Source organism: Penicillium waksmanii, assembly GCF_028829765.1.
Source record: "Penicillium waksmanii strain IBT 27052 chromosome Unknown utg000002l:1.0-3326099.0:1.0-3328782.0, whole genome shotgun sequence".
Lineage (NCBI taxonomy): Eukaryota > Fungi > Ascomycota > Eurotiomycetes > Eurotiales > Aspergillaceae > Penicillium > Penicillium waksmanii.
The window spans coordinates 2406652-2420766 of NW_026643249.1; the positions used below are offsets into that span (position 1 = coordinate 2406652).

The 14115-nt window shown below is 48.9% G+C and overlaps 4 protein-coding genes across 4 annotated transcripts; 1 reads left to right on the forward strand and 3 right to left on the reverse strand.

The window, feature by feature from the left end:
- Positions 1-1593: 1593 nt before the first annotated feature.
- On the forward strand, positions 1594-7181 carry N7481_002594 (uncharacterized protein; the record flags this gene model as incomplete). The annotated part of the gene is made up of 9 exons (XM_057261813.1): positions 1594-1959; positions 2133-2818; positions 2865-3064; positions 3123-3211; positions 3283-4189; positions 4257-4642; positions 4686-5965; positions 6030-6716; positions 6848-7181. The coding sequence occupies 9 exons, from the start codon at positions 1594-1596 to the stop codon at positions 7179-7181; spliced, it is 4935 nt and encodes a 1644-aa protein (XP_057126745.1).
- Positions 7182-8976: 1795 nt separating this feature from the next.
- N7481_002595 (1-aminocyclopropane-1-carboxylate deaminase/D-cysteine desulfhydrase) lies at positions 8977-10167 on the reverse strand (the record flags this gene model as incomplete). Its single annotated transcript, XM_057261814.1, has 1 exon — positions 8977-10167. One exon carries the CDS (start codon positions 10165-10167, stop codon positions 8977-8979), a length of 1191 nt encoding a protein of 396 aa, XP_057126746.1.
- Positions 10168-10695: 528 nt separating this feature from the next.
- N7481_002596 (PQ-loop repeat-containing protein) lies at positions 10696-11885 on the reverse strand (the record flags this gene model as incomplete). Its single annotated transcript, XM_057261815.1, has 8 exons — positions 10696-10840; positions 10917-10965; positions 11016-11072; positions 11125-11254; positions 11309-11399; positions 11452-11537; positions 11594-11628; positions 11690-11885. Coding segments are annotated over 8 exons (789 nt in total), but the record flags the coding sequence as incomplete, so codon positions are not given.
- Positions 11886-12323: 438 nt separating this feature from the next.
- On the reverse strand, positions 12324-13235 carry N7481_002597 (uncharacterized protein; the record flags this gene model as incomplete). The annotated part of the gene is made up of 1 exon (XM_057261816.1): positions 12324-13235. One exon carries the CDS (start codon positions 13233-13235, stop codon positions 12324-12326), a length of 912 nt encoding a protein of 303 aa, XP_057126748.1.
- Between the last annotated feature and the right edge of the window lie 880 nt (positions 13236-14115).

Here is a 14115-nt window from a genome sequence, read left to right on the forward strand (position 1 = left end):
GGAACTTTGGTATAGATAATTATGGTTCCGACTTGAATTTTTCACTTCCTTCAAGTGTATGTGTGGCACTGGCAGCCTCGGTCATTGCCAATGGCCCCCAATTGTTGTGTCTGGTTAGTCTATTTTGGTCCTGCATGGGCCGACCGCGGTAAACAAGGGGTCACATGACTTGATATACACCGTATGATCGATGAAGCCCTAAATGGTGCCAGTGCCTTTGGGTTCAATTCTCTCTAATCATATTGGAGGGGATGATTAGAATCATTTGACATGAAGCAGTATGTTTTATTTATAGAAATGTTGATTAGAGGCGTTCTCAATTCTACTCAGTTAGCCAAAGCGGCGAGATTTAATGGGACCTTAATATCCGGTATAGATGCAGAAGTATAGAAAATGAGGAACAGAATTCTACTGGTAGTAATTATGAATTATGATGAATCAAAAAGTATTTTAATGAGAGGTAAATTAATTGATGTATAGATTTGTGGACCACCTATTCCCCCCCCAGGGTGCTTACTGACGGGGCTCAGCGGTCGGCAGATCTCGCCGATCTACCTTGTCGGGACGTCGACACATCGGAAACTGCACTTTGCCAGGCCCACCCGGGGTCAATGTGTTCAACCCTGGGCCAATTTTCGAGATTTTCATTCTACTCTGTTCCCTTGTCGTCTCGTTTTGAAATCATGTTAGCTGTCCACTGGCAGGTACTTGTAGTTACCAGTACTAATTACACTGTAGAGAGAGCAACCCACTACCAGGTAGTCCACTCTTCATTCTGGTTGAATATAATAGTATGAGAGATGAATATATTCAATGGATTAATCCCCATAGCTTTAGACAATGGCCATTCAATGACCTTAGTGTGGGCCAATGTATCACATACCGTATGATGTGTCCCGTTTGCGGTCAACTTATAGTACTGGTTACTACTAGATGAACCTGCAGCTGTGTGATATGGACACAACTCCGCCTCTCTATCGCCCATGTTACATAAGATCAAAGTATCCACATTGTAAAAACGGTGTCCACATAGTAGCCCTTGAGCGCTGACGGTATGAGTACCGCATTTTTGTAGGCTGTACCTCGGGAGAAGCCCAAAGTGGCCCAAACATACCCAAAAATACCCCCAAAATATTTTCAAATACAATACCATCTGGTAACAATCGGTAACAATAGTCAAAATTACCACAGCCGCGCCTTGGCCGGGTCACCCGCTGGTCTCTCGCTCACTGGCTGCGCCGCCCAGAGTGACTTCTGTTGTACCTGCAATCTTCCTCTATCAACCTTCTTCTAATTTTCCCTCTTCCTTGATTATTGCCTTTTCGTCGGATTTGTTCGAACTATCCCGACTAGGATCCCTTCTTATTTCGACCTCCCCCCTTCGACCCCTTCGAATTCGTTTCTCCCTCGCCTCGCTTTCTCCCACTCTCCCACCCCCCAAACTCGCTACCCACACGCCCTTGCTCTCTCCCGCTTCATCTTTCCGATGAACCCCGTCGCGCACCAGTAACACTTGACTCGGTTTTCGATAACGCGCGCGCAACCCGCATGACAACCTATCAACTCCCTTAAATACCCTCGATATCCACAAGAATGGTGGCTCCGGCCTCAACAGGAGCAAACGCCATGGCTGGACAAACTTCTATGGGTCGCCTGCCCACCCGGTCTGCCAGCACGCACCCGTCGCATTCGCATAATGTTCCTTTGAGCGCTCGTAGGTCCGCGCCTCTGGATCTCTCAACCGTTGAGCGCCGCGGTCAGCCCAGCAATCCCCGCGAACCGTCGAAGCGAGTGCGTCCCCATGGCATTCCCGAAGCCCCGACCTTTCGCCCAACAGAGGAGGAATTCAAAGACCCCGTGGCATACATCCAAAAGATTGCGCCAGAAGGCAAGAAGTACGGAATATGCAGAGTTATCCCGCCGGATAACTGGCAGCCGACATTCGCGATCGATACAGAGGTATACTACCCACATTTTCTCCTCCGTCTTCTGTGCTTCGCTCCCTGGCTAGGAACATTAATTGGCTCAACCTAAATGGCCTCGCCAATTCCTGGCATCCTATACCTGACCATGATTCTTGTTTTTGTCGAATAAAATATAGATCCTTGCTAACGGGAATCGATTTGTCATAGCGTTTTCATTTCAAGACCCGTCGACAAGAACTGAATTCAGTCGAAGGAGGTATGGCCCCGCGTTCAGCTGAGGATGCTGCCGGTGGAACCACTCCCCAGGACGGTTCTAACCAGAACTTTCAATCAGGAAATCGCGCCAACATGAACTATGTTGATGGACTCGCCATGTTTCACAAACAGCACGGAACAAACTACAGTCGTCTACCCAGTGTAGACAAGCGCCCGTTGGATTTATACAAACTGAAGAAGGCCGTGGAGGTCCGCGGTGGATTTGAGTCCGTTTGCAAAACAAAGAAATGGGCTGAGATCGGCCGAGACCTCGGCTACAGCGGCAAGATCATGTCCTCACTCTCCACGTCGCTCAAAAATTCATACCAGCGCTACTTGCAGCCCTACGAGGAATATCTTCTTCGGGCGAAGCCTGGTGTCCAGCAACAGCTTGAACTGGAACATGGTGGTCCTTTCACCCCATCCCCGCGCAATTCCCCAATGACGAAGAAACCATTCATAGAGGAGAATGGCACCCCATCTAGGACCCGAGAACCAACCCCTATCATGCGTATGCCGACAGGCTCGAATACCCCAATGGAGAAACCAGCTGATCAACCAGCCCCATCTGTCGAGCCTACGCCCCCCTCCGCTTCGTCCCACTCCGTCTGGATTTACCTCTGTCAACTCAGGCGCCGGTGGGTTTACTGCCGTCAACCACTCCCCTTTCACTCCTGTCAACAGTGCCCCTCCCATCAAACACGAGGGAGAAAATGGAGCGTCGACGCCTCAAAGTGTTTCGGAACATCCATCCCACTCGACTCCGGTGCCGAATGGCCAATACGATCAACAAATGAAGCGGGCTATCAGTCATGAAAGCAGTTCCCAGGCTGAAAATGGCGATGATGGTGGAAGTGGGCGACGTAGCAAGCGTCTCAAGAAAGGTATTGCATTTGGGCTGATTTATAGATTTTATTTTCTGACTCTAGTTTTCTCTCTCAGATGTGCCCAATGTGGCTGGATCACACATGTCTCTCCTACGCCCTGCGCCACCTAAAGTTCGAAAGGAAGGTCTACAAAGGATCGGCGATGTAAGTCAACATTTACTCCTTGGGTGCTGAATGCAATCCCCAGATATTAAATTGTGTTATCTTTATTTTAGAAGTGTGAGTCTTGTGGAAGGTCAGATAACCCCTCTACGATTCTCGTCTGCGATGCCTGCGACCTCGGATACCACACGACTTGCCTTGACCCCTCTACTACGGCTTCCTCGGATCATGACTGGCACTGTCCCAAGTGTTTAGTTGGAACCGGCGAATTTGGGTTTGAAGATGGCGGCGTTTACTCTTTGAAGCAATTCCAAGAAAAAGCCAACGAGTTCAAAAAAGGTTACTTCGCTACAAAGATGCCGTTCGATCCTGTTTTGAATACTCACCGCCGAGAGACCGAGGATGACGTGGAAGCCGAATTCTGGAAATTGGTTGTCGACTTGCATGAGACTGTTGAGGTCGAGTATGGTGCAGACATTCACTCGACTACTCATGGCAGTGGCTTCCCGACCGTTGAACGCAACCCACTCGATCAGTATTCTTCTGACCCTTGGAATCTCAATGTGCTCCCCTTCTATGGCGATTCTCTCTTCCGTCACATCAAGTCCGATATCTCAGGGATGACTGTCCCCTGGGTCTATGTCGGCATGTGCTTCTCTACGTTCTGCTGGCATAATGAAGACCACTACGCTTATTCCGCCAACTACCAACATTTTGGTGCCACAAAAACTTGGTACGGTATTCCTGGAGCTGATGCAGAGGCTTTCGAGTCTGCCATGCGGGCAGCAGTTCCGGAGCTCTTCGAAGGGCAACCAGATCTTCTGTTCCAGCTTGTTACTTTAATGCCGCCCGACAAACTTCGAAAGGCTGGCGTGAATGTTTACGCTGTAGACCAGCGCGCAGGTCAATTTGTTCTCACCTTCCCTCAGGCCTATCATGCAGGGTTCAACCATGGCTTCAATTTCAATGAGGCAGTCAACTTTGCACCTGCTGACTGGGAGCCCTGGGGGGGCTGCGGGCGTCGATCGTCTTCAATCCTTCCGCAGGCACCCATGCTTTTCGCACGATGAATTGCTCTTCACCGCAGCTGCACGAGACACATCCATAACAACCGCCAAATGGCTCGCACCCGCACTGGAGAGAACTGTTAACCGTGAACTTAGCGAAAGGGCCAACTTTTTGGCTAACCACAGGAAGTTAGCTAGCCCCAAGAGCACCACAGCTCACGCCTGTGCGGTGGGGACCGCTGATTCATCGACTAGTCAATGTCCGCTCAAGCTTGTTGTCGAGGAAGAGGACATCCCGGAAGATGATTACCAGTGCCAGCATTGCAAGGCTTTCACTTACCTCACCCAGTTCCGCTGTCAAAAGTCTGGCAAGACTGTCTGTCTTTCACATGTCTATGATTACGACTGCTGTGGTGATCTGTATCACCAAAAACTGTTTGGACAAGATCACTTCCTCCGCTACCGCGTGAGTGATGAGGAACTTAGGTCAACGGTACAAAGAGTCCAAGAGCGAGCGAACATCCCGAAGGCATGGGGGGGAGAAGCTCGACAAGACCTTGGAGGATGAGCCAAAGCCTCAGCTGAAAGCTCTCCACAATTTGCTCAGTGAAGGTGAGAAAATCCCATACCACCTACCTGGCCTCCAAGATCTTGCGGCCTTCGTCCAGCGTTGCGATAAATGGGTTGAAGAAGCGAACAACTACATTACCCGGAAGCAACAAAACCGGAGAAAAAACGAGAAAGCGTGGCGCCGCGCCAGTACCAAGGCCGCGCAGCTGGACGATCGCGCCCCTGAAGTTCGCAGAGTGGAGAACATCTACGCCCTTCTGGCAGAGGCTGATAAACTTTCCTTCGACTGTCCACAGATGGCGGCCCTGGAAGAGAAGACTCGCGAAATCGAGAGATTCCGCCAGGACGTTAACGTTGCCCTGATGAACCCGCGTGCCCGATCGACCCAGGAAATCGAGGAACTTGTTGAAGCTGGCCGAAACTTCAACGTGGAAATCCCGGAAGTGGAACACCTGGAACAAAATCTCCGCCAACTGAAATGGACCGAGGAATCTTTACGCAAACGGGACCAACGCCTTACCCTCCAGGATTGCCAGGATGTCGTCACCGAAGGCGCAAAACTTGGTATTCGAGATGATAATGAGCACTTGCTCCACTTCAAGGAACTCAGTCGACATGGCGAAGCTTGGGAAATCAAGGTCAAAGAGCTCATGTCGGTAGAAGCTGTACATTACCCGCAGTTGGAAGCACTCTCCGCCCAGGCAACTCGTGTTCCTGTTAACCCAGAAACCCTGGCAGCCATCGATGCCATTCTGACAAAGCAGCGAGAGGCCCAGAAACGGATCCAAACTCTGTATGAAAAGAGCAAAGATCCCGATCTGAGAGAGCGCCCTAAGTACAAGGATGTTCGTGAGCTCACCGAGTCTCTGGAGCAGCTAAACAGTCGACCAATTGGTGCAATCGATCTTGAACGCGAGCAGAGACGCCATGAAGATTGGATGAGAAGAGGCAAGAAGCTGTTTGGCAAAGCCAATGCCCCTCTGCATATCTTGAAATCCCATATGGAGTATGTGGACAAGCGCAACTCCTACTGCTTTGACCTGGAAGACAGCTACCGACCACCGGTGGAGCCCTCTTCGCGGGACAACACCCCGGAAGGTTTGCTTGAGAATCCTAACCCCAACCCATGGGGTCCGAAGTCACAAAAACGCGATGTCTTTTGTATCTGTCGGCATCCCGAAGCGGGAATGATGATTGAATGTGAAGTCTGTCATGAATGGTAAGCTGAGATTGAAGTTTCTGCTTGACCCACTTGAAACTTGTTCGACTAACAATATTTTCAGGTACCATGGAAAATGTCTCAAAATTGCCAGGGGCAAAGTTAAGGAGTTCGACAAGTACACATGTCCTATCTGCGATTGGCGACAAAAGATTCCTCGCGATGCTGCCCGTCCGAAGCTGGAGGACTTGCAAGATTGGCAGGCTGAGATCGCCAATCTGCCTTTCCAACCGGATGAAGAAGAGGTCTTGGATAGTATCGTCGGCAAGGCGACTGCGTTCCGGGATTTTCTACATGGCTTCTCAAATGCTGCCTGCACTACCACCGAGGAGGTCCCGACTTTGATTTTCTATTTGCGAAAGATTGAAGGTGCGGAAGTTCTTCTGGCCTATGAAACGAACTTCTTCCGCCAGGAGATCCACAAATGGGCACCCGTTGCTCCAGAGGCGCCGCCAATCCTGGAACAATCGCTGTCGACACGGAAACCTCGCCCAACCAAGCAACAGAAGATTCTGGCCCAGTTTGGCGTTCACCGCCCTGAAGATCTTCCCGAGCACCTTCGTGCCAAGCACATGGCTGCAGCCAAACGGAAGTCGATTGATATTCAGGGAAGTCGTCCTGCTTCTTTGCAGCCTGCGCCACCCACGCCAAATAACAATCCCCCCTACTACCACTGGGCCAACCTTGACGCCCATGTCCGACTCCGCCTCTGCGACTTACCCATTCTCCGCCAACTACTCCTTGCCTGCCAGTGACTCGACCCCGGCCTTTTGCACCTACCTCATCTGCATTCCTTCCCCACGCCGCAGCCGCTTCTCAATCACCCTCCTTCCTCCCTCGATCCCCAAGTCCGCAGCAAAGTATCGAACCTTCGCTCTTTAGCCCGCCCCGGTTCGGCCCCGAGCCCCAGTTCGCTAGTAGCAGTCCTCGTCAAAATATGGATGATGTTTTTGCCGATCTCACGAACGAAGACCCTGAAGCGGAGCCAATTGAAAATCTTCATGCCAGTGAGGCACTAGAAGCTCTTGATGCCAGTAACGGAAGCAGCCGAGAACCATCCCCGAAGGACGAATCTCTTCCTCCTGCTCCTCCTCCTGCTGCGGCTGCGGCTGCGGCTGCTCTCGCTGCGCCCTCAGCTGCAGAGGATGCAGCAGATGCAGCAGACGCCAAATCCCCGGCTGTGGAAACGACCGAGAATCCCGAGTCGGAGCTTTGATTCCTCCTTATCCCGTCTACCTCTCGATTAAAAACACCCTTTCTGTCCTTTTGTTCGTTTCGCTCAATATCCTTACTGGCCCTTTATACGAGATATTCCTTATTGTTCAATTCCCAATTCTCTCTCCCCTCTCGACTACCGCGGGTCTGATTTGATTTCATTCGATTTTCCTTCACAAAGAGTGTACTACATGACCATGGCACGGCGAATGTCCGTTGGGTTTATTTTCCAGCGTTTTCCTTTCCCTCCCCCCCCCCCCTTTTCATGCTTTTTGTTCTCTAATGCTGTTCTATTTCCCAAGCCACCAAGGGAGGCTATGTTTTGATGACCGAGGCAGTCTGCTTTTTTTTCGACTTTGCTGTTATCAGTCGCCTTGTAATACTAGTTGAATGCAGCCATATTTTAAAGGCCAGTTGTTTCTAATTTTCTCATCTGTATTCTGGGAGGTAAATCTGTAGCCGTTTTCTGCGTCCTGCTATTGCTAGCAGTCTAACTTAATCTTATAGATGGGTAGTTATTCAGGAAAGACCATTACATACTCTATTTACGCCCATTCCTTTCAGCCTTGCATACAGGGAGCCATATCAAAAATCCACCATCCAGGCAAAGCCCTGGTTGACGATCCCCGCTCACCCACGCCTCGCCTCAAGTATGGCCCATGGCATATTTCCTGGTCCATTCCTCTGCCTTTTTATCAAACGCATATTCATCGGTAAGATAAAGATCTGTAGCCTCTGGGAAATGAGAATCCCCTGGGTCTGCGTCTGCCAGCAGGGTGTCGGTTAGAGCTGAAACATCCGTCAGTCTGGTCAAACTTTTACTATATAAAGTGGCTTTGTAAATACCGAATGCTATAGTCATATCCGGCGACCAATTTCTTGACCGGTCGCTCGTTGCAATGTAGCCTTCCGAGTCAACGTTAGGGTGGAATATGGGTGTTTTAAAAAGCACGTGCGGCATCCTAGATGGATAGTCCGGAGGGAACCTGATATCAAGATTGAATCTCCCGCCAGTATAAGGGCTATTGGCCTGTATCTGGTGTTAGTACAACAACTGGGGGGGTTAAGAATCAATACGTACGGGTCCAAACAGTACTGCTTTCCAATGGTACTAGATTTAAGTATTAGAGTTCAAGTTTGTTCACTGATAGAGGCTGTTGATTTACTCACTATATCGCGATCTATGAGGGGCCGATTTTGAATTGTTTATTATCGGCGTCCCTTTTCGTCAAAAGAGAGTATTCCTTCCTAATCCTAGTTTCGGTAGCGGAGTCTGACATTTTCCGGCAGGTTGAATTAAGCAATTTCTGACAGGATGGGAGCCTGAGTGTAAGTGAAATTGGAAAATCGATCGGTGAGGGGTAGCGATATCTTTTTAAGATCCGACTTGCTTCCAAGCGCCGTATACGTGTTTCCTGGTGATTGGATTATAAGCAACAGGCATCAGGATATATCTGACTCAATTCGTAGGGTTTATTGATATCATCCCGGTGTTCGTCAATTTTCCAGAGGAGGAGGCACTTTATTTAGCAAACCCTTAAAAATTAAAAATGAGTACGTAGTTGACAAATTCTCTCGATATCACCCTTTGGAGCTACCCGCCGCTCCGCTCCGCATCGCAGCGCAACTCCATTTTTAAGCCTGCCATGTCATGCCGCCTTCCCTTCAATTTCCTCCCATCATGGAGAACGAGAACACCTTGACATGGTCTGCCACCTTCAGTCACTACGAGGCCCCCATTCCAGTTTTAAGTTGAAATGTATTGACCACAAGTCATATTTCATTTCATGTCTGCTTCAATTCACATCTGCATATGCACTTAGTGCAGCCTGACCCCCGGTATGAATGAATAGTACATTGACCTTGTCCAACGAATGCAACCGGGCGTACTGTCGAATCTCTTCCTCCTGAATCCACTGTAGCATCCCCCGAGCAACTTTAGCAGTGTAAACAGGATCAAGTACAAGAGCCTCCATCCTCGCCATCCGTTCCGCCGCCTCCTTCGTCTCGACATCCAAAACCCCATACGCAGACCCAACAAACCGATCCTCCAATTTAATATCATCAGCACTAATAAACCGCTGCGAATCAAGTCCGATAAGCGCACTAGCCCGCTGCGCAAACTGCAGAACCCGCTCTTCATGGTAAGACCGCGGCTTGGTCGGCGAATTAAGCACGCCAATAACACTTCTCCGCGGCCGAATTCGACGATCGGCCTCTTCGCGCCTCGCCTCCAACATTCGGAATCCCGCAATCAGTCCGCCAACCGTACTCCCACTCCCACACGCGACGAAGACAAAATCAAATCGGCCCGTTCCACCGAGTCCCATTTCGGTCTCTTGTTCCGCGATCTCAAACGCTGCACGCGCGTATCCTAGTCCACCGAACGGATGTATACTTGCCCCGCCGGGAATCCAGTACGGACGCTCACCTTGCGCGCGTAGGTCTTCCAGGATAGGAAATGCGTCTGAGGCTCGGGGGTCATTTTCATCAAGGATGCGCACTTCTGCGCCTAGAAGTCGGTTGATTTGCACATTGCCTGTTCGAAGGAATGCCTCTGGATCTTGACTGGCGCGGAGACCCCCGCCTGTACCGCGGGAGAGAAGGACAAGGGCTTTTAGGCCGAGTTTACGGGCCAAGGCGGCGACTTGGACGGTGTGGTTGCTTTGAATTGCGCCTTCGGTTACAAGGATTGTGGCGGGGCCGGCGGGGGTGGTTGTGTTGGGGTGGTTTTCATGGCTGTGATGTAGTGGGGTTGCGGAGAGGATGTCTGGCACGATGTATTCGAGTTTGCGGTATTTGTTGCCTGCGCAGGCGAGGGGTGCACTTTGGTCTTCGCGTTTCGCGAAGATGGAGATTTGGGGATGTGGGGGGTTGCGCGGGGTGAGTGTTGGGAGTGAGTGGATTGGTGATGGGTTTGGGTAGAGGATTTGGTGTCGTGGGATTTGGCTGAAGATCTCTGGGAGTGCGATGGGTGGTTTGGACATTGTTGATGATGTTTTTGAGGATTTATTTACAGAGGTGAGGTGAGGTGAGGTGAGGTGAGGTGAGGTGAGGTGAGGAGGTTGATATTTGTAGGTGCGGGTGACGTCTTTACATGAAGTCGATCACCAACTCAAAGTGACTCTCCATTTTAAGCTAAAATTGATGGAATAACCTGAGCGAGGGTCAGGCTCCTGTCTTACCACTTTTAGCTTATTTTATTGAATGGCGAGGGTGGTCAGCGTATGGTGCTCTTATGTTGCAGCAACAGCTCCAATTCATGCTGGTGCCTGTTCTTTAAGGCGTCAATCACGCAACCAGCGCAGAATTCACTGGGGGTATTTCACAGCGAGGTGGTCTATGGCGAGAAGCTCAATTGTCAATAGAATTCCATTTGGATCCCGCCATGGCTCCATTATTAAATAGGCAAACATTGGTAGTATATTCAATTTGATAAGTGGGAATAAAGTTAGCCACCCAAGAACCGGATCAATCGACCCAACTTTAGTTCGTACCCAGTCACAACATCATACTATTGACTCGGATAAAGTATCCGTTTTGGAACGCTTAAGCAATTGATCGATGCTCTTTCCTGACTCCTTTGCCTCCCTCCGAAGCTTTCTGAATCGGTAACGCCATACTGTGTGGCTGATGTAAATGCCCATCTCAAGGACAACACTATTTCGGCTTGTTAGCAGACTATTTGCAGATATAGAAGAGACTCAGGGTGGAGCTTGAATTCAATAGATCTTACACGACGATATACATCATTCCACCTAGGATATCAAATGACCCCTCTGCCGCTGATATAAGTTAGCCTCATGTCGGGTGAAATATGGATTGGATGTCATACCGAGCGCAAACAGCGAGAATAGCCCTCCAAGAGTGTCTATGCATAGAAAGACCCAATCTATAGCTTATAAGTATTTTGATCTCCTTAATCGGAGTCGATATACACCTACTGAACCCGATGACTCTTCCGTCTCGTTTCCAAAGCTCGAAATAAACGGGGACTAAGCCAGCACCAAGCATAATGGCCGCAACAATGCCAACAACTAGATCGGGCCAAGTTATTCCTTTCTCATAGGGGATCTATACAACTGATTTTAGTAAAAAAGATGGGGAAATTGTCTCTGCCCTTCCTACCCTTAATGTGAGAATCAATAGTGCCTCGAGTCCCCCTAACAGAGCAAGCATGCCACAGCAGACCGATGTTGCTTTGATTAAACTGTAGTTACTATTTTGAGAGTCAACTATATTGTATGAACACCCCCAGGGAAAGAACTCACTGATCATAATATAATATTTGCGCCCAGATGATTGTCGAAAAAAACCCAAAGATTTGCGGTTGGATTTGCAATGACAGATTGACTTTCTTTTTTGGCTTGTCAGTTTTGCCCACATACCAAGTCTTCTTGTTAAATAATATACCTGTAGGATGAGATAAACTCCCATTGGAACTGCACCTATTACAAAAATTTCCATCAGCCTAAAGCCCTTGCGTAGTTTAAGTGTATCGCGACATACATCCTGCCCACAAAAACCCCATCATCACAGGCAAACCTTCTGTTCTTTTGCGTTTCCAGTTGTACCATATCTGAGGAACTAGCTGAACACACCAGAAGACGGTTCCAATTGTACCTAGAATCGTTGCCGTTCGATTATCCTCTCCGGACTCCATGGCTAACTGTCGACGCGAAATTGAAACCGATACTGGCAGGGTACTTGAGGAAGATCAAGCAAAGCTAGGCTATGACTTGAGATAGTGTGGAACATCTCGTCTAATGCATTAGGACCCTTGAAATAAACCGTATTCGCTAAAAATCATCTAGGCATATTCCGTACAAAGTTCTGTGAAGCGGGTCTACCTTGGTTATCTTGGAGGAGTGGGGCCGGGCATAATGAGCTTAGCCCAAAGATGGCAGGTCGGGTGAGAGGGGTCTGTGAGCCGCCTGAAAATATCAAATTTCGCCATACTACAGACTAAATGTAGGACTGTCACTTTCAAAAAATTGGAGTCCGCACCAAATTTGTACCGGCTTGGCCATCACTCTTACGCCTTCGTCAACTAATACATTCAACTTGAGAGTCTGAACCCGCATTGTAATCAAATAGACTGGGAGACCGTGTTTCAAAATGTATTTATTTGTAGGATTCATTTTCATAGAATTAACATGCTATTTTCGGGTATAAAATCTCTCATGAACTGTATCCATGTGACGCCACTTGCCAAATCGGCCGACCAGTAGTGTTGTAAAAATGACAACACCTTTTTTCGATCCAGAGCGCCACTGATCTTCATAACGGCTTCCATCTCGGTAGAGACCACATTCTGTATCCTTTCATCCTCTCTACTTTCCGTACCCAGGATGAACAAAGGCCAAACAAGGTCATGTGCAAAATTTCTCTTGTCTGACAGGTGATCCAGATGTTCTAAAATTGAATCCCTGGAGACTTGAATATGACGGTCGGCCAATAAATCATAGGAAATGGCACGGTAAGTATAGACCTGGATGGCATAGTAAAACACGAATACCAGATGCTGGAAGTCTTGCTGAGCCCGGTCACTCCAAAAATAAAACTGTTGGCCAAACAAGATCATAGAATCCTTCGCCATTTCCACTGCCTGGAGAATTTCTTGGAATTGGCAGTGACTGATGGAAATTTTTTGATCATATTTTGATCTTTCGAGTTTGGTCACCAGTTGAATGACGCGAACGAAGTCGCCGAAGACAGCAACATCGCCCATACTTTGTAGACTTTCTTTGGGTGGCTCGTTCGTCGTGTCAAATGTCGTGAGATCTGCGAAAACGCTAGAGTAGTAGTGCTCATAGGTTAAGAACTTGTCAATTTCGCCAATTGAAGCAACTTGAGAGAAAGACTGCTCGAGCCACTGATTTATGACGCGAGCACCCTTCAAATGCATTCTCCATTTCACCCCCTCCGCGCCAAGAAGCTCAACATTGTAGAGAATGAGTGTTGACGCTAAAGCAGATCGTGCTTCAGGTAAGCATTCATTCCCAGAGGCCAAAGCAGATTTCTCCCTTATGGAGCCTATATGCCTCGCAAGCATGGCCAAAGCTTGGTTTCGAAAACGAAGTGAGGTGCATTGTAGGTCAAGTCGTCGTTGGTGATCATCTCCATATCTGAGAGCGAGATCTTCCGATGACAAAGATAGTATAGCATGAAAAACAGCTGGACTTGTCCATGCTAAAGGGATGATGACTTGACGCCAAGGGTTCCCGGGGCCATCCACCCAGGCAAGCTTCCCTGCAACATTTTGCTGGTAGTGGTAGATCAATTCCAAAGCCACGGGGTTGATGTACGGATTGAATTGGCTGATTTGCGTGGGAATTCTCGTGTGATTTAATTCAGCGTGTGGTAGATCTCCCCGACTATCAAGACTGGGATGCCCAGATCTCCGGAGAGGTATTTGTTGCCCGGTTAATCTGCCTCGGCTGGCAACACCCTGATCCCATCGAAGAATCAACCCGTAGCCCGGGCATTGAAACCCACGGGAAGTACATTTCCTGCATTCTGGCAAAGTTCGATCACACTTTATGCGTCTGGATCTGCATTTTGGGCAGTCTTGGCTTGGTAAGCAACGATCGCCAGTGCGAACATTCAAGGGTCTGGGTACATACCTTTTTCAGCACTCACACCGCTGGGGTGGTTTGTGGGCATATGAACAGCTTTGACACTAGAGACCTGAAGGTTTTAATCAGGAACCCTCGACATTGATACAGTGAGGGGGTAGTTTGGCGGATGGGCATGCGAGTCAGGGTTAGGATGCGGGGATTACTGGAATTGGAACCACAGCGCGAGACAAATCATGAGTATGCAATATGTGAGTGCATTAACGCTGTGCTCAGACTCGAAATGTGGGTTTCGGCTCTGTATTCGGGTTGATCTGAGAAAAGAGTCTTTTCGTTCTCGCAAATCTTGGAGACATC